The sequence below is a fragment of the Anomaloglossus baeobatrachus genome, chromosome 4 (genome assembly GCF_048569485.1).
Source record: "Anomaloglossus baeobatrachus isolate aAnoBae1 chromosome 4, aAnoBae1.hap1, whole genome shotgun sequence".
NCBI classification, from domain to species: domain Eukaryota; kingdom Metazoa; phylum Chordata; class Amphibia; order Anura; family Aromobatidae; genus Anomaloglossus; species Anomaloglossus baeobatrachus.
The window spans coordinates 491,845,262-491,865,126 of NC_134356.1; the positions used below are offsets into that span (position 1 = coordinate 491,845,262).

Consider the following 19,865-nt stretch of genomic DNA (forward strand, 5'->3'; position numbering starts at 1 on the left):
GGGCCAACCTCAGCCTAGGCTATTCCTTTTTTTCCGTTTTTTTTTTTTCTGAACGGCGCCGCTCAGCGTTCTCATCCTTTTTACGCTTTTTATCTCTTCTGCAGGGTTAAAGACCCTGCATCAGAGAGTATCCTCGCCTGATCTTTCCCTACAGGGTATCGTCACCAGGTTTCCTTAAGGCTCGAGACACCAGCCCTTATCCCCCTCCGGCCCCATGGTACCACCCCAGGGGCTGATTGGGGTCCCCACACATTTATGGTTTATGGGCTCACTTCCCGTCGACCCCTATGGTACCGTCCCAAGGGGTGTTTCGGGTGGAGACGGCGAGGAAGCATCGCAAGCGCAGGAGCGCTCACAGCACCAGGCCTCCCCCAGTGTTCTCCCCTGTTTCACTGGGCCCAGGCATCGGATCACACACTGCAGCGCAGGAGCGCTCTGCAGTCTCCCCCACAGCCCCCCAGCAGCCTCCCCTGGCACTTGTCAGCAGCAGCCTGCACTCACCGGGGGCCTCAGCAGCCAGGATGGGACCCAGGGATCTGGACACCCTCGCAGGGACGCAGGTAAGCTCTGCTCCGCGCGCAGCGCTGCGCTCCCGGCGGCCACGGCTCACAAATTTAGTCCCCGGCTTCGGGCCTACCTTAGGCCGGAGCGCTCCGCCCCCAGTTTGCGCGTGCGTCTTCCTGGCCCTCCCCCCGCCTTTTCTGCCCAGCAACAGCAGACATCCCTAGCACACCCCCTCAGTAAAAAAAAAAAAAAAAAAAAAAAAAAAGGCAAAGCCCGCGTTTTTCTGGCAAACGGCCCACCTCAGCACAGGCAGGCCACTGAGCAGCAGCATCCATTTTCCGGTGGCTGCCCCCCGCTACTCTGAGCCTCCTGCTGACCCGGGGAGGACACAGGCCTGGGTGAGTGCTGGTTCTGATTAGGACCAGCTACTTTTCTTACACTTTTTTTCTTCACTTTTTTCCTGCCTATCTCCTGTCTCCTCCCTAGTGTCTCTAGTAGGAGCCCCCTGAGCAGCCATGCCTAATTCTAAGTCTTCCCGATCCAAACAGGTCCCTTTCATAATGCATTTTGCGTGCTCGTCCTGCAACGAAAAATTTTCCCAAGGCCAGGCTACCCCCCTCTGCGCAGCTTGCGTCCCTGACCCACAGCCCACGCAGATTGCCCCAGACGCCGCCGGCACCCCCATCCCACTCGCTACTGCAGCAGTGCAGGATGCTCCGAACCCCAATGCGCTCCCTCCCCCGGAGTGGCTGACTTCTCTCTCCCAGTCGGTGGATTCCCTGTCGAGGATCGCGCAGGCTTTGCAGTCGCTCCCTACGTTCAGTCAGGCCCCGCAGGTCCAGCCGTCGCAGGAGGACAGTCGGTCTGACCCAGAACCGACTACTGGAGCGCGGAAGCGGACCCGCACGGTCTCGTCTTCCAATTCCTCCCAGAGGTGTCTCTCCCCTCCAAGGCCCGAGTGCCACCGGACAAGACGTTCAACAATGGTAAGTCGATTGATTTACACTATATCCCTTCCCCGAGGATCTCAGGAAGGAATGGGTGGGCTCACCGGTGGTCGACCCTCCGGTCTCCCGTCTGGCCTCGCATACAGTTCTATCTCTGCCGCAGGGAACATCGCTCCGTGATGCCACGGACCGGAACATCGAGAGAAAGATTTTACGGTGAGTACACAAAAATCCTTTTTATTTGTTAGGAAGTTAAAACTTTTTCTTTTCAAAATTTACAAAAATTTTTTTTTTTTTTTTTTTTAAAGGAACTACTTCACATTTTAAGAGTGACTGTAAGAGTTCCATGTGTCAGAAAACTCCAAAACAAAACCCCATTGCAAAAGACGGCACCCCTCACGGTATTCAAAGTTGTGATCAGAAAGTTTGTTAACCCTTCAGGTACTTCACAAGTATAGCAATGTGGAAGAAAATAAAATTCTATATTTTTTACAAAAATTTTAATTTATCCCTCATTTTTACAAGAATAGAAGAAAATAGACCAGTCAATTTGCTGTACAAGTTCTTTTAAGTACACGGATGCCCTTTATGTGGGGGGAAACTACCGTTTAGGCGCGAGAGATTTTGGAAGAGAAAGAGCGCTATTCGACTTTGAGCAGAGATTAGACTGCAGACGCCATGTCACATTTGAAGAGCGCAACAAGGTGCCAAAACCGCAAATCCATCTACAAGTGACCACATTTTGGAAACTACACTCCTTAATTTATTTAGCGGTATGATGAACATTTTGAACCCTCAGGCACTTCATGGAATTTTAAAACATTATGATCAGGTACGAGGATGAGGCTGGTGAGCTCATGCATAGCTCCAACCATAATCTCGCATCTGCGCAAATACCTCACCGGCGCGCGCGAGGACAACTATGTTTCCTGTTCGACTCGCAATGTGGCAGAGCTAACTGCGCCTGCGCGATATTTGGCGGCGCAGCATGGATGATGATGACGACGGCGCCATCCTTGTCAAATCAGGAAAGGAGGACGGCGAACGTGGCCACAGGGAGGAAAAGTAGCAGAAAATGATCACGCCCATCTGACTAGATAAGGTAGTTAGCATACCTGGCGGTCAGGTTTTATAGTTATTTCAGGGGTCTACAACTTTAATCAGGGAACAAGGTGCACCTTCATAGAATGCAGCCCAGGAGCTGCAGAAGATGATACTTTTAGTTTAATAATGAAAAAAATGGTGACATGTTCACTTTAAAAATAAACAAAAAAAATACAGAGTATGATGAAAAATATGGGGCGGGTGGGGGAATGATGTTACCTGAATGTCAGCTTGGTCTTGAATACAGCCTGACCTTGTAAACCTGTTCCTTGCCTGATGAAGAGATGGTTGTGGTCTCCTTGTAATGGAGCTTTGTACACATCAAATACTTCATTACCCAAGTGTAAGGACATACTGCAAGAAAAATGACAAACATGATGCAAAAGACCCTAAACAAAAGAGCAGTGAGCCCTACAGCCCGACACCTACCTGCCATCAGACCATTTCACTATCCGTGCATTACTCTCCCTGACGTCAATTCCCTCCTCATCCCTGCGTGTTCTCCAACGGATGGTATTTTCTACCTAATTTTAAAAGGAAAGTGCAACAATTAATATCATGGTCATGTTACCATTTATTGGTCTTACAAATGGAGGGAAGTGAACTGATAAAGTGAAGGAAGACTAATGGGGCAGTCAAATAGAAAGCGCAAAAGATTTTATGTCGTCAATTTAAAATACACAAACTCATCACCCCAATGTGTGTCGGCAGGAGGACGTGGCACTGATGATCTAATAGTGAAGGGACAGGGAACAAAACAAATACCTTCCCCAATACTAAATGTTACCCATCACTAGAATCACTCAAATGTGCCAGCAAAGGGCTCTTTAACCTCTTAAGGGACAGGCATTTTTTGTTTTCATTTTTTCCTACCCTTCTTCCAAGAACCATAAGCTTTTTGTTTTTCCTTTGATATAGCCGTGAGAAGACTTGATTTCTTACGTTTTGAGCTGTACTTTTGAATGATTTCATAACTTATAATGTAATGGTAGTGGGGGAAAAAAAAAAAAACAAACAAAAAAAAACAAGTATGGCAAAAAAGCAAAGAAGGGAATTTTGTTTACTTACCGTAAATTCCTTTTCTTCTAGCTCCAATTGGGAGACCCAGACAATTGGGTGTATAGCTTCTGCCTCCGGAGGCCACACAAAGTATTACACTTAAAAGTGTAAAGCCCCTCCCCTTCTGCCTATACACCCCCCGTGCATCACGGGCTCCTCAGTTTTGGTGCAAAAGCAAGAAGGAGGAAAACTTATAAATTGGTTAAAATAAATTCAATCCGAAGAAACTTCGGAGAACTGAAACCATTCAACATGAACAACATGTGTACACAAAGAACAACAGCCCGAAGGGAACAGGGGCGGGTGCTGGGTCTCCCAATTGGAGCTAGAAGAAAAGGAATTTACGGTAAGTAAACAAAATTCCCTTCTTCTTTGTCGCTCCATTGGGAGACCCAGACAATTGGGACGTCCAAAAGCAGTCCCTGGGTGGGTAAAATAATACCTCGTAATAGAGCCGTAAAACGGCCCCTTCCTACAGGTGGGCAACCGCCGCCTGAAGGACTCTCCTACCTAGGCTGGCATCTGCCGAGGCATAGGTATGCACCTGATAGTGTTTCGTGAAAGTGTGCAGGCTCGACCAGGTAGCTGCCTGACACACCTGCTGAGCCGTAGCCTGGTGCCGCAAAGCCCAGGACGCACCCACGGCTCTGGTAGAATGGGCCTTCAGCCCTGAGGGAACCGGAAGCCCAGAGGATCGGTAAGCTTCGAGAATTGGTTCCTTGATCCACCGAGCCAGGGTTGATTTGGAAGCCTGTGACCCTTTACGCTGGCCAGCGACAAGGACAAAGAGTGCATCCGAGCGGCGCAGGGGCGCCGTACGAGAAATGTAGAGTCTGAGTGCTCTCACCAGATCTAACAAGTGCAAATCCCTTTCACATTGGTGAACTGGATGAGGACAAAAAGAGGGTAAGGAGATATCCTGATTGAGATGAAAGGGGGATACCACCTTAGGGAGAAATTCCGGAACCGGACGCAGAACCACCTTGTCCTGGTGAAACACCAGGAAGGGGGCTTTGCATGACAGCGCTGCTAGCTCAGACACTCTCCGAAGTGATGTGACTGCTACTAGGAATACCACTTTCTGTGAAAGGCGTGAGAGAGAGATATCCTTCATTGGCTCAAAAGGTGGCTTCTGAAGAGCCATCAGCACCCTGTTCAGATCCCAGGTGTGAGGTAAATCCGGAGATATGACGATAAATCATGACATTCAAGTCATGTCAGGAAGCCCTCTCCTGGTGTCACTACCCCCTTCCCTTCACACAACTGGTTTAGCAACAAATCCATGGCCATGTCCTGTGATATGGAAATTAGGTGGCTTTAGGACAATGGACACAGGATGACTCCCTGCCGTCACCCTGTAGTAGGAGCTGCTAGCTAGTTAGCAAGGCTATGGAAATAGCCAGACAGAACGACTCCAGTAAAAAATGGTTCATATCTCGCAAGCCATATTTCCGATAAATATGGCAACCATAAAAATGGTGTCTCCGCATGTGGACGATGCCGGCACCCCCTTTTTATGGGAACAGGACATTGGGAAATGCCCCAGGCGTGATATCAGCCAATGGGGAACTGGCAGACAGGTCATGAGTCCCCTCGTTCTGTAGCTAAATTCATAACTGTCACAATGAGAGCATTGGCGTCTGCCTACGACGCTCCCAGGCAAAGTTATAGCCAAAATCCCCTTTGCTGGATAATTCTGATCCATGCAGGGGGAGTGGCAGTGCTTCCCTGTGAGGTCACTAAGGTAGGAGGGGACCTGGATCTGCCCAGGTTGATAACCCTACTTCGGCCATTTTCCAGTGTTCTTCTGCTCGGGGGCCTGGTTGGGACAGACCTGTGAGAGAGTTCCTGGAAACCTGGTCTACAGCGCCCCCCTGTGGCCAGACGCACAAGGTAACTGATTGAATTGCATACCTGTTGTAAACCATGCTTTATCTGTAACTGTACTCTGACATATGTATATTCTGTAGATTCCCTATTGTATATATTGTAGTTTCTAGTGTGCTTTAGGCGATTAAATTATATAATTAATCTTGGGCTGTTCTGTTATCTCGATCTTGAATCCCACGTCTGTGTGTTCGGCTAATAGTTACCGTAAATCGGTTGGTGGCAGCGAGTTGTGCCAAGGATTATTGTGGGGAGGCCAGTGAGATTCGGGAAGATATTATATATTCCGCCCGCGGAGGTCGGGGGAATATATACCCTCCTCTCACCGGGGACCCTTCAATAATCGGCATAAGTAGTATAGCGGCCTCCTTGCTTATTGTCGGGCAATTCCATAATTGGCCTGACTATAAGAGGGGCGCTAGAGAGCGCGTCACGTGCTCTGTCTGTCGGTCGGGAGGTATAAAGGAGGGGTGACCCCCCCTTGCTACCCCCCGATTGTGACGTACTGGTAGCCAGCGCGGGGGATTTCTGAGTGACCCCCCCGGTGGTTTGTGACATATTGGTGGCATAGCGGTGGGATCGAGATAATAGTGTGTGTGAGTGTGAGACCCATACTCCCAGACACTAAAGACTGCCTGCAGCAGCTGTGGCTGCTGGGGTCTTCAGACTAGCTCAACACTAGAGTGTCAGAGTACAGATACTGTAAGGTGTGTGGAGGCATCAGGTGTCAGTTCTGTGTCAGTGACCAAAAGTCTGCAAGAATGGCTGATGGCACCAGGAGCAAAGCCAAAGGAATGGCCGATGCTAAGGCCAGAGACGATGAGGAGGTTGTCCACGAGTCCTCCAGGAGCTCGACGCCAGAAAACAGCTCTGCAGAGGACATTGCACAACCGGGCACTGCTGGACAAGATGAGGAGCAGCTCGCCCAAGGGTCCTCAACGAGCCAGGTGCCAGCCCTCCGCTCTGCAATGGACAGTGAATCCCAAGGCCCCGGCTCCGTCCCCGTCCCAAGGGCCGCCCAAGGTGTATTGTGTGGGTGGGGGTGGTGGTAGGTCCCTGGACAGCTTCCAACCTGTCACCGTCGGCCAGTCTGTGACCATAGGACTGCGAGACAGCGCCTCGGAGGTGACTCTGGTGCGGCCTGAGATGGTGTCCCCCCAAGACTTGATCCCTGGAAAAACCCTCGCTGTCTCCGGGATTGGAGGCACTGACCCGGCGCTGCCTGTTGCTGACATTTATGTGGACTGGGGCGCAGGGCGGGGGGTGAGGGAGGTGGGGGTAACTGATCGGATCCCTGCAAACGTGCTACTTGGGACAGATTTGGGGCAAATAACCTCCCAGTTTGGCCCCGCCCCAAAGGCTGAACCTTCAGCCAGTGCTGACATGACTCCTGACAATGTTAATGTGTTATCTATGAATGATGTAAGGGAGGAGGGAGTGAACTCTGATATTTCTGCTTGCACAGACACCATAAACACACACGCAGCTGCAGCTGTGACAGGGGAGGGGGTCAGAGAAAGGTGTGACAATGCCTCTACAAGTAACCAGCCTGTGAGCTGGGATCTGCTGCCCTCTGCAGGGATAAGCAGAGAGCAGGGTGCTGCAGGGGGAGGACCAGTGTGTGGGGTGGGGGCTACCACAGCAAATGTGGGGTCCCCAGAGATTTCACAGCGGGGTTCTGTTGCTGCAGGGGGGGAACAGGCAGGTGAGATTGGGGCCGGTCCAGGAGCGGAAGTGCTCCCAGGTAAGATCTCGGTGCAGGGTTCCCCCACAACCGGGGTGTCAGGAAGCCAGGTAGGTCTGCCTGAACCGGCGACTTGGTCAGGAACGGAGGAGGAGCAGGCACGACCCACGGTCGCAGCGGCTGTGGCCGCTGTCACCCGCAGTGGGAGTGCTGGAAGCCAAGGGGCCTCCCGGAGGTCCGATAGCTCTTCCCCTTCTGACCAAGTGGCAGCCGAGTCAGGTGGAGGCCAGGACACAGGTCCCGGGGTACTGACCGAAGATGTGACAGTCTCGTCGATTCTGGCCACATCTAGTCAGGGGTTTCAGGCAGCGTTAGAAGCTGACGACAGCCTGAAAGCTCTTAAGGAGCAGGCGGCCCAGCCTCCCTCGGACTCGGACCCGGAGCGAGTGGTCTGGGACCAAGGACGGCTGTACCGGGCCACGGTCCAGCAGGGTTCACCGGAGGCGTGGCCCAGGGACCGACAGTTGGTGGTACCCTATCCGTTCCGGACGGAGTTGTTGCGGATCGCACATGAGATTCCGGTGGCCGGACACCTAGGGATCGCTAAGACCAAGGCCAGGTTAAACCAGCATTTCTACTGGCCAAAAATGGGGGCCGATGTGGCTGCCTACTGCCGTTCGTGTGAAACCTGTCAGAGAGTGGGGAAGGCGGGGCCACACCCCAAAGCCCCACTAGTACCTCTGCCAATCATCGATGAGCCTTTCAGGAGGGTGGCTGTGGATCTGGTCGGCCCGCTGGCCATCCCCAGCAGCTCCGGGAAACGCTTCATACTGACGGTAGTTGACTATGCCACCCGGTACCCAGAAGCAGTGGCCTTGTCGTCCATTCGGGCTGACAAGGTGGCCACCGCATTGCTGGAGATTTTCTCCCGAGTGGGTTTTCCCCAGGAAATGCTCACCGACCGGGGGACCCAATTCATGTCCCAGCTGATGGAGACCCTCTGTAAGCAAGTCCAGGTGCGACATCTGGTGGCCAGCCCGTACCATCCACAGACTAATGGCCTGTGCGAGCGGTTCAATGGCACCTTAAAGCAGATGCTTAAGATGTTGGTCGACTCCCATGGGCGTGACTGGGAGCGGTATCTCCCACACCTGTTATTTGCTTACCGGGAGGTTCCACAGGCCTCAACAGGATTCTCACCGTTTGAGCTCCTGTACGGGCGACGTGTGCGGGGCCCCCTGGCTCTGGTGAAAGAGGCTTGGGAAGGGGATTTGGCCACCCCTGGAGTGTCGGTTATCGAGTATGTCATGCGCTTCCGGGACAAAATGCAGGCCTTGACGCAACTGGTACACGACAATATGGCTCAAGCCCAGGCCGATCAGAAGCGTTGGTACGACCAGAACGCTTGTGAGAGGACCTACCAAGTGGGTCAAGAGGTGTGGGTACTGGTCCCCGTACCACAGGACAAGCTTCAGGCAGCCTGGGAAGGCCCATACCTCGTGTACCAGCAGCTCAACCCTGTGACGTACCTGGTCACCCTGGACCCTGCCCGTGGAAGGCGGAAGCCCTTCCATGTGAACATGATGAAGGCACATCATGAGCGGGAGGCATGTGCACTCCCTGTGTGCAACCTGCCCGAGGAGGGAGAAGCGGAAACCCTCTTGGATATGCTAGCCCAGGTTAGGGCAGGCGGATCCATTGAGGATGTGGGGGTTGGCCACCAGCTCTTGGAGGACCAACGGTCCCAGCTGTGGGCCACCCTACACCCCTTCCGGGCCATAAAGGACGCCCTGTCCAGCCCGCCCGTGCTACGGGCAGCCGACTTCACGCGGCCGTTTGTAGTACAGACCGACGCCAGTGACTTCGGCCTCGGTGCGGTGCTCAGCCAGGTGGACTCTGCGAGCCAAGAGCACCCAGTCTTGTACCTGAGCAGGAAGCTGTTACCAAGGGAAGTGGCCTATTCTACAATGGAGAAGGAGTGCCTGGCCATAGTGTGGGCCCTGCAGCGTCTGCAACCCTATCTATACGGGCGCCACTTCATCGTGGAGACGGGCCACAATCCCCTCAGCTGGTTGCACACCGTCTCTGGGACGAATGGGCGATTGTTGCGATGGAGCCTTGCGCTCCAGCAATACAACTTCACCATTCGCCACAAAAGGGGCCGTGACCACGGTAACGCAGACGGGCTGTCCCGACAAGGAGAGGTCGCGGACGGGCGCACGGGGGAACACCGGAGTGTGCTGCCCCCTAGCGCCCTCAAAAGGGGGGAGGTGTGAGGTAAATCCGGAGATATGACGATAAATCATGACATTCAAGTCATGTCAGGAAGCCCTCTCCTGGTGTCACTACCCCCTTCCCTTCACACAACTGGTTTAGCAACAAATCCATGGCCATGTCCTGTGATATGGAAATTAGGTGGCTTTAGGACAATGGACACAGGATGACTCCCTGCCGTCACCCTGTAGTAGGAGCTGCTAGCTAGTTAGCAAGGCTATGGAAATAGCCAGACAGAACGACTCCAGTAAAAAATGGTTCATATCTCGCAAGCCATATTTCCGATAAATATGGCAACCATAAAAATGGTGTCTCCGCATGTGGACGATGCCGGCACCCCCTTTTTATGGGAACAGGACATTGGGAAATGCCCCAGGCGTGATATCAGCCAATGGGGAACTGGCAGACAGGTCATGAGTCCCCTCGTTCTGTAGCTAAATTCATAACTGTCACAATGAGAGCATTGGCGTCTGCCTACGACGCTCCCAGGCAAAGTTATAGCCAAAATCCCCTTTGCTGGATAATTCTGATCCATGCAGGGGGAGTGGCAGTGCTTCCCTGTGAGGTCACTAAGGTAGGAGGGGACCTGGATCTGCCCAGGTTGATAACCCTACTTCGGCCATTTTCCAGTGTTCTTCTGCTCGGGGGCCTGGTTGGGACAGACCTGTGAGAGAGTTCCTGGAAACCTGGTCTACAGCGCCCCCCTGTGGCCAGACGCACAAGGTAACTGATTGAATTGCATACCTGTTGTAAACCATGCTTTATCTGTAACTGTACTCTGACATATGTATATTCTGTAGATTCCCTATTGTATATATTGTAGTTTCTAGTGTGCTTTAGGCGATTAAATTATATAATTAATCTTGGGCTGTTCTGTTATCTCGATCTTGAATCCCACGTCTGTGTGTTCGGCTAATAGTTACCGTAAATCGGTTGGTGGCAGCGAGTTGTGCCAAGGATTATTGTGGGGAGGCCAGTGAGATTCGGGAAGATATTATATATTCCGCCCGCGGAGGTCGGGGGAATATATACCCTCCTCTCACCGGGGACCCTTCAATAATCGGCATAAGTAGTATAGCGGCCTCCTTGCTTATTGTCGGGCAATTCCATAATTGGCCTGACTATAAGAGGGGCGCTAGAGAGCGCGTCACGTGCTCTGTCTGTCGGTCGGGAGGTATAAAGGAGGGGTGACCCCCCCTTGCTACCCCCCGATTGTGACGTACTGGTAGCCAGCGCGGGGGATTTCTGAGTGACCCCCCCGGTGGTTTGTGACACCAGGGTTCTAACGGCCGCTTGTAAGGAGGGACTATGTGACAAACCCCCTGCAGGAACGTGCGTACCTGTGGAAGTCTGGCTAGGCGCTTCTGAAAAAACACAGAGCGCTGAGACTTGTCCCTTAAGGGAGCCGAGCGACAAACCTTTTTCCAATCCGGATTGAAGGAAGGAAAGAAAAGTGGGCAAGGCAAATGGCCAGGGAGAAAACCCCTGATCAGAGCACCAAGATAAGAATATCCTCCACGTCCTGTGGTAGATCTTGGCGGACGTTGGTTTCCTAGCCTGTCTCATAGTGGCAATGACCTCTTGAGATAACCCTGAAGACGCTAGGATCCAGGACTCAATGGCCACACAGTCAGGTTGAGGGCCGCAGAATTCAGATGGAAAAACGGCCCTTGAGACAGCAAGTCTGGTCGGTCTGGTAGTGCCCACGGTTGGCCCACCGTGAGATGCCACAGATCCGGGTACCACGACCTCCTCGGCCAGTCTGGAGCGACGAGGATGGCGCGGCGGCAGTCGGACCTGATCTTGAGTAACACTTTGGGCAACAGTGCCAGAGGAGGAAACACATAAGGGAGTTGAGACTGCGACCAATCCTGAACTAAGGCGTCTGCCGCCAGAGCTCTGTGATCTTGAGACCGAGCCATGAATGCCGGGACCTTGTTGTTGTGCCGGGACGCCATTAGGTCGACGTCCGGCATCCCCCAGCGGCAACAGATCTCCTGAAACACGTCCGGGTGAAGGGACCATTTCCCTGCGTCCATGCCCTGGCGACTGAGAAAGTCTGCTTCCCAGTTTTCTACGCCCGGGATGTGAACTGCGGATATGGTGGAGGCTGTGGCTTCCACCCACAGCAGAATCCGCCGGACTTCCTGGAAGGCTTGCCGACTGCGTGTTCCGCCTTGGTGGTTGATGTATGCCACCACTGTGGAGTTGTCCGACTGAATTCGGATCTGCCTGCCTTCCAGCCACGGATGGAACGCCTTCAGGGCAAGATACACTGCCCTTATCTCCAGAACATTGATCTGAAGGGAGGACTCTGGCTGAGTCCAAGTACCCTGAGCCCTGTAGTGGAGAAAAACCGCTCCCCACCCTGACAGACTCGCGTCCGTCGTGACCACCGCCCAGGATGGGGGTAGGAAGGATTTCCCCTTCGACAATGAAGTGGGAAGAAGCCACCACCGAAGGGAAGTTTTGGCTGCCTGAGAAAGGGAGACGTGCCTGTCGAGGGACGTCGACTTCCTGTCCCATTTGCGGAGAATGTCCCATTGAAGCGGACGCAGATGAAACTGCGCAAAAGGAACCGCCTCCATTGCTGCTACCATCTTCCCTAGGAAGTGCATGAGGCGTCTCAAGAAGTGTGACTGACCCTGAAGGAGAGATTGCACCCCTGTCTGTAGTGAACGCTGTTTGTCCAGCGGAAGCTTCACTAATCGCTGAGTATGAAACTCCATGCCAAGATATGTCAGTGATTGGGCCGGTGTCAGATTTGACTTTGGAAAATTGATGATCCACCCGAAACTCTGGAGAGTCTCCAGAGCAATGTTCAGGCTGTGTTGGCATGCCACTTGAGAGGGTGCCTTGACAAGCAGATCGTCTAAGTAAGGGATCACCGAGTGTCCCTGAGAGTGCAGAACTGCTACTACTGTTGCCATGACCTTGGTGAAGACCCGTGGGGCCGTCGCCAGGCCGAAAGGCAGTGCCACGAACTGAAGGTGTTCGTCCCCTATGGCGAAACGCAGGAAGCGCTGATGCTCTGGTGCAATCGGTACGTGGAGATAAGCATCTTTGATGTCGATTGATGCTAGGAAATCTCCTTGGGACATTGAGGCGATGACGGAGCGGAGCGATTCCATCCGGAACCGCCTGGTTTTTACGTGTTTGTTGAGCAGTTTTAGGTCCAGAACAGGACGGAAGGATCCGTCCTTTTTCGGCACCACGAACAAGTTGGAGTAAAAACCGTGACCCTGTTGCTGAAAAGGAACAGGAATCACCACGCCTTCTGCCTTCAGAGTGCCCACCGCCTGAAGAAGAGCATCGGCTCGCTCGGGGGGCGGAGATGATCTGACGAACCGAGTCGGAGGACGAGAGCTGAACTCTATCCTGTAACCGTGAGACAGAATGTCTCTCACCCATCGGTCTTTTACCTTTGCCAGCCAGGCGCCGCCAAAGCGGGAGAGCCTGCCACCGACCGAGGATGCTGTGTGAGGAGGCCGAAAGTCATGAGGAGGCCGCTTTGGAAGCGGTTCCTCCGGCAGTCTTTTTAGGACGTGACTTAGACCGCCATGAATCGGAGTTCCTCTGGTCCTTCTGAGGCCTTTTGGACGAGGAGAATTGGGACCTGCCCGCGGGCCAAAAGGACCGAAACCTCGATTGTACCTTCCGTTGTTGAGGTCTGTTTGGTTTGGACTGGGGTAAGGAAGAGTCCTTTCCCTTGGATTGTTTAATGATTTCATCCAATCGCTCACCAAACAGGCGGTCGCCAGAAAATGGCAAACCGGTTAAGAACTTTTTGGAAGCAGAATCTGCCTTCCATTCACGTAGCCACATGGCCCTGCGTATTGCCACCGAATTGGCGGATGCTACTGCCGTACGGCTCGCAGAGTCCAGGACAGCATTAATGGCGTAGGACGCAAATGCCGACGTCTGAGAGGTTAAGGACAGCACTTGCGGAGCAGACGTACGTGTGACTGCATTAATCTGCGCATGACAAGCTGAGATAGCTTGGAGCGCCCATACGGCTGCGAATGCTGGGGCAAAAGACGCGCCGATAGCTTCATAGATGGATTTCAACCAGAGCTCCATCTGTCTGTCAGTGGCATCTTTGAGTGAGGCCCCATCTTCCACTGCAACTATGGATCTAGCCGCCAGTCTGGAGACTGGAGGATCCACCTTGGGACACTGAGCCCAGCCCTTGACAACGTCAGGGGGGAAGGGATAACGTGTATCCTTAAGTCGCTTGGAAAAACGCTTATCAGGACAAGCTCGGTGTTTCTGGACTGCCTCTCTGAAGTCAGAGTGATCCAGAAACGTACTCATTGTACGCTTGGGAAACCTGAAACGGAATTTCTCATGCTGAGAAGCTGACTCCTCAAGTGGAGGAGCTGGGGGAGAAATATCCAACATTTGATTGATGGTCGCTATAAGGTCATTCACTATGGCGTCACCATCAGGTGTATCTAGGTTGAGAGCGGCCTCAGGATCAGAATCCTGATCTGCTGCTTCATCGTATAGAGAGTCCTCCTGCTGAGACCCTGAGCAGTGTGATGAAGTCGAGGGAATTTCCCAGCGAGCCCGCTTAGGTGGTCTGGGACTGCGGTCTGTGTCAGAGACCTCATCCTGGGACCTATGAGACACCCCAGGAGCACTTTGTTGCTCCAAATGAGGGGGGCCTGGGGTCAATGATTCAACAGTGCCCGTGGTCTGAGTTACCGGTCTGGACTGCAAGGCTTCTAGGATCTTAGCAGACCATTTCTCCATACTCTCAGAAAGTTTGTCAGCAAATACTGCAAACTCTGTCCCTGTCACCTGGACAATGGGAGCAGGTGGTTCCACCTGGGCCACCTGTAGCAGAGGCTCCGGCTGAGTAAGTGCCACAGGGGCCGAGCATTGCACACAATGAGGGTCAGTGGAACCTGCCGGTAGTATAGCCGCACATGAGGTACAGGTTGCAAAGTAAGCCTGTGCTTTGGCACCCTTGCTTTTTGCGGACGACATGCTGTTGTCTCCTCTGAGCACAATCCAGGAGGGTATATAGTCAAAAATCAACAGTGCGACCGTCCAGTGTAAATGTATAGCATATAAGCATATATTTGCGCTTATTTGCCGGCCGCGCTCATAACTTTAGTCCCCGGCTTTTGCGGCCTAGTATCGCAAATTCCCGCCCCCAGGCCTGCCAGTCAGGGGAAGGGAGGGACGCTGCACAGGACGTCAGCGCTGAGGGCTGGAGCATACTTTGTATCCTCCTCCCCCCTCACTGAGCACCGTGGGGCACCAGATTCCCGCACTTTCTGAGGCACGCCCACGGCCCCCTCCTCCCCACAGAACGCCGGCAGCCATTCCTGTCAGCACTTCGGTAGCTGGAGAGGAGAGACAACACGGCTCTGGGAGGCCCAGGCAGGGAATCTGGTGATCACACAACCGCTTTGAGCGGCTGGTAAGCAGCACCTGAGGTGCTGGCCCCACTGAGTGTATAGGCAGAGGGGAGGGGCTTACACTTTTAAGTGTAATACTTTGTGTGGCCTCCGGAGGCAGAAGCTATACACCCAATTGTCTGGGTCTCCCAATGGAGCGACAAAGAAAAAAAAAAATTCTGCAATAGTTTTTTTTTCTTTTATACAGCGTTCATTTTACCATAAAACTGATCTGGCAGTATGATTATCCAGATCAGTATGATAACGAAGATACCAAACATGTATGCTTTTTGTTTTATTTAAAGGGGTTAAAAAATAAAAAAAATAAAAAAACAGAAATTGAAAATTGCTTTTGTCACACTTTTTTGAGAGTCGTAACGTTTTCAGTTTTCTGGCTATGGAACTGTGTGAGGCTTGTTTATAGCGTCCCGAGCTGATGTTTTTATTGATATTTTGAGGTACATAAGATCTTTTGATCCCAGTTATTACATTTTTTACTGTTGTTGCGGTGGCTAAAAAAAAGAGAATTTTGTTTACTTACCGTAAATTATTTTTCTTATAGTTCCGTATTGGGAGACCCAGACCATGGGTGTATAGCTTCTGCCTCCGGAGGACACACAAAGTACTGCACTCAAAAGTATAGCTCCTCCCTCTGAGCTTATACACCCCCTGGAGAAACCAGATCTAGCCAGTTTAGTGCAAAAGCTGAAGGAGAATAGCCACCCACAAGTAAAAACAGAGCAAGAACCGGAACAACCGGAGCCTCTGTCTACGACAACAGCCGGTGATAACACGCGGAACAAGAAACTGCCAACAGGCAACAGGGAGGGTGCTGGGTCTCCCAATACGGAACTATAAGAAAAAGAATTTACGGTAAGTAAACAAAATACTCTTTTTCTTTATCGTTCCTATGGGAGACCCAGACATTGGGACGTCTCAAAGCAGTCCATGGGTGGGAATAAACAGAAAAAACTGAGAAGTAGGCAGAGCCTTACTTCACAAATGGGCGACAGCCGCCTGAAGGATGCGTCTGCCCAAGCTCGAATCTGCCGAAGCATGAGCATGCACTTGGTAGTGCTTTGAAAAGGTATGCAGGCTAGTCCAAGTGGCAGCCTGACAGACTTGCTGAGCCGTAGCCTGGTGCCTGAAAGCCCAAGAGGCACCGACAGCTCTGGTCGAGTGTGCCTTGATCCCCGGCGGGGGAGGCACCTGAGAACACTGGTAGGCCTCTGATATGGTCGACCTAATCCAACGGGCTAAGGTCGGCTTAGAAGCAGAGCGGCCCTTACGCCGACCTGTGATTAGCACAAAAAGAGTGGTGCACCGCCTAAGAGCAGCGGTGCGAGACACATAGATCCGGAGCACCCGCACCAGATCCAGAGTATGCAACGCTTTTTCAAAGCGATGAACAGGAGCCGGACAAAAGGAAGGCAGGGTAATGTCCTGGTTAAGGTGGAAAGAAGAAACCACCTTAGGGAGAAAGTCCGGGGTCGGACGAAGAACCACCTTGTCTTGATGGAAAACCAAAAAAGGTGACTCCGAAGAGAGAGCAGCCAAATCAGAGACTCTCCTGAGGGAAGTTATGGCCACTAGAAAGACCACTTTCTGTGAAAGACGAAACAAAGGAACCTCCCTAAGAGGCTCAAAGGGGGGTTTCTGCAAGGCCGTGAGGACCAAATTGAGGTCCCAGGGATCCAAGGGGCACCGGTAAGGCGAAATGATGTGAGACGCACCCTGCATGAAGGTGCGGACCTGAGCCAGCCGGGCGATACGCCGCTGGAAAAACACTGACAGAGCTGAGACTTGTCCCTTGAGAGAATTGAGGGACAGTCCTAGCTGCAGACCGGACTGTAAAAAGGACAGAAGGGTCGGCAAGGAAAAGGGCCAAGGAGCATGGCCGGAAGAGCGACACCAGGACAGGAAAATCTTCCAAGTCCTGTGATAGATCCTGGCCGAGGAAGACTTCCGAGCCCGAGTCATAGTGGAAATGACTTCAGGAGGAATACCAGAAGCCGTCAAGATCCAGGACTCAAGAGCCACGCCGTCAATCTGAGAGCCGCAGAATTCTGGCGGAAAAACGGACCTTGTGAGAGAAGGTGTGGACGGTCCGGAAGATGCCACGGCACCTCTACGGACAGATGGAGCAGGTCTGGGTACCAAGCTCGCCTGGGCCAGTCCGGAGCAATGAGGATGACCCGACGGCCCTCCATTCTGATCTTGCGCAGGACCCTGGGCAAGAGAGCTAGAGGGGGAAACACGTAGGACAGACGAAAGTGGGTCCAGTCTTGAACCAGAGCGTCCGCGGCGAAGGCCTGAGGATCGTGGGACCGAGCCACGTAAACGGGAACCTTGTTGTTGTGACGGGATGCCATTAGGTCCACTTCCGGAGTGCCCCACTTGCGGCAGATTGACTGAAACACTGCCGGATGCAGGGACCACTCGCCGCTGTCCACGGTTTGACGGCTGAGATAATCTGCCTCCCAGTTTTCCACGCCTGGGATGTGGACTGCGGATATGGTGGACTTGGAGTCCTCCGTCCATTGAAGGATACATTGTACCTCCAACAATGTCAGGCGGCTGCGTGTCCCGCCTTGGTGATTGATGTAGGCAACTGCTGTCGCGTTGTCTGACTGGACTCGGATGTGCTTGCCTGCCAATAGGTGGTGAAAAGCTATGAGAGCCAGGAGCACGGCTATGGTTTCCAGCACATTGATCGAGAGGGCTGACTCGGACGGAGTCCAAGTGCCCGGTGCTCGGTAGTGGAGACATACCGCTCCCCAGCCGGATAGACTGGCATCCGTGGTGAGGACCACCAAGGACGGAGCCAGGAAGGAGCGTCCCTGAGACAGAGAGAGGGGCCGAAGCCACCACTGAAGAGAGCTCCTGGTTTGTGGCGACAGGGCCACCAACCTGTGCAAGGAGGAAGGCCGCTTGTCCCAACAGCGGAGAATTTCCAGCTGCAGAGGACGCAGATGGAACTGGGCAAAGGGAACAGCCTCCATTGACGCCACCATCTGACCCAGCACCTGCATCAGGTGCCTGATGGAATAACGGCGGGGCCTCAGCAGAGAGTGCACCGCCAGTTGGAGGGATTGCTGTTTGATCAAGGGCAACTTCACAAGTGCCGGAAGAGTCTCGAACTGCATCCCTAGGTACGTGAGACTCTGGGTCGGAGTCAGAGTGGATTTGGGCAGATTGACAAGCCACCCGAATTGGGCTAGAGTGGCGAGAGTGAGCGAGACACTCCGCTGACAGTCTGCGCTGGATGAAGCCTTGATTAGAAGGTCGTCCAGGTAAGGGATCACTGCCAACCCCTGGAGGTGCAGAACCGCAATCACTGCTGCCATCACTTTGGTGAATACCCGAGGGGCCGTGGCTAACCCGAAGGAGAGAGTCACGAATTGGAAATGTTCCTCTCCGATTGCAAAACGTAGCCAACGCTGGTGAGAAACTGCAATTGGCACATGCAGATAGGCATCTCTGATGTCGATGGATGCCAGGAAATCCCCTTGGGTCATTGAGGCAATGACTGATCGCAGAGACTCCATGCGAAAATGCCGCACCTGAACATGCTTGTTGAGAAGCTTGAGATCCAGGATGGGCCGGAAGGAACCGTCCCTTTTTGGGGACTAGGAAGAGATTTGAGTAGAAACCTCTAAACCGTTCCCGGGCGGGAACCGGTACAATTACTCCGTTGGCCTGCAAGGATGCCACGGCCTGAGAGAAGGCGGCGGCCTTGGAACAGGGGGGAGTTGACAGAAAAGAAGGGAATTTTGTTTACTTACCGTAAATTCCTTTTCTTCTAGCTCCAATTGGGAGACCCAGACAATTGGGTGTATAGCTTCTGCCTCCGGAGGCCACACAAAGTATTACACTTAAAAGTGTAAAGCCCCTCCCCTTCTGCCTATACACCCCCCGTGCATCACGGGCTCCTCAGTTTTGGTGCAAAAGCAAGAAGGAGGAAAACTTATAAATTGGTTAAAATAAATTCAATCCGAAGAAATTTCGGAGAACTGAAACCATTCAACATGAACAACATGTGTACACAAAGAACAACAGCCCGAAGGGAACAGGGGCGGGTGCTGGGTCTCCCAATTGGAGCTAGAAGAAAAGGAATTTACGGTAAGTAAACAAAATTCCCTTCTTCTTTGTCGCTCCATTGGGAGACCCAGACAATTGGGACGTCCAAAAGCAGTCCCTGGGTGGGTAAAACAAAACCTCGTAATAGAGCCGTAAAACGGGCCCTTCCTACAGGTGGGCAACCGCCGCCTGAAGGACTCTCCTACCTAGGCTGGCATCTGCCGAGGCATAGGTATGCACCTGATAGTGTTTCGTGAAAGTGTGCAGGCTCGACCAGGTAGCTGCCTGACACACCTGCTGAGCCGTAGCCTGGTGCCGCAAAGCCCAGGACGCACCCACGGCTCTGGTAGAATGGGCCTTCAGCCCTGAGGGAACCGGAAGCCCAGAGGATCGGTAAGCTTCGAGAATTGGTTCCTTGATCCACCGAGCCAGGGTTGATTTGGAAGCCTGTGACCCTTTACGCTGGCCAGCGACAAGGACAAAGAGTGCATCCGAGCGGCGCAGGGGCGCCGTACGAGAAATGTAGAGTCTGAGTGCTCTCACCAGATCTAACAAGTGCAAATCCCTTTCACATTGGTGAACTGGATGAGGACAAAAAGAGGGTAAGGAGATATCCTGATTGAGATGAAAGGGGGATACCACCTTAGGGAGAAATTCCGGAACCGGACGCAGAACCACCTTGTCCTGGTGAAACACCAGGAAGGGGGCTTTGCATGACAGCGCTGCTAGCTCAGACACTCTCCGAAGTGATGTGACTGCTACTAGGAAGACCACTTTCTGTGAAAGGCGTGAGAGAGAGAGATCCTTCATTGGCTCGAAAGGTGGCTTCTGAAGAGCCATCAGCACCCTGTTCAGATCCCAGGGTTCTAACGGCCGCTTGTAAGGAGAGACTGTGACAAACCCCCTGCAGGAACGTGC

The 19,865-nt window shown here is 52.9% G+C and overlaps 1 protein-coding gene across 1 annotated transcript in view; it reads right to left on the reverse strand.

Moving 5' to 3' along the window:
- LEO1 (LEO1 component of Paf1/RNA polymerase II complex) overlaps positions 1-19,865 on the reverse strand; it is a 155,423-nt gene that overhangs the window by 25,008 nt on the left and 110,550 nt on the right. Inside the window, exons 9-10 of the mRNA XM_075343672.1 lie at positions 2,985-3,079; positions 2,775-2,909 (exon numbers count right to left, since the gene is read on the reverse strand). Coding sequence (XP_075199787.1) covers positions 2,775-2,909; positions 2,985-3,079 — 230 coding nt within the window. The remainder of the gene's footprint in view (positions 1-2,774; positions 2,910-2,984; positions 3,080-19,865) is intronic.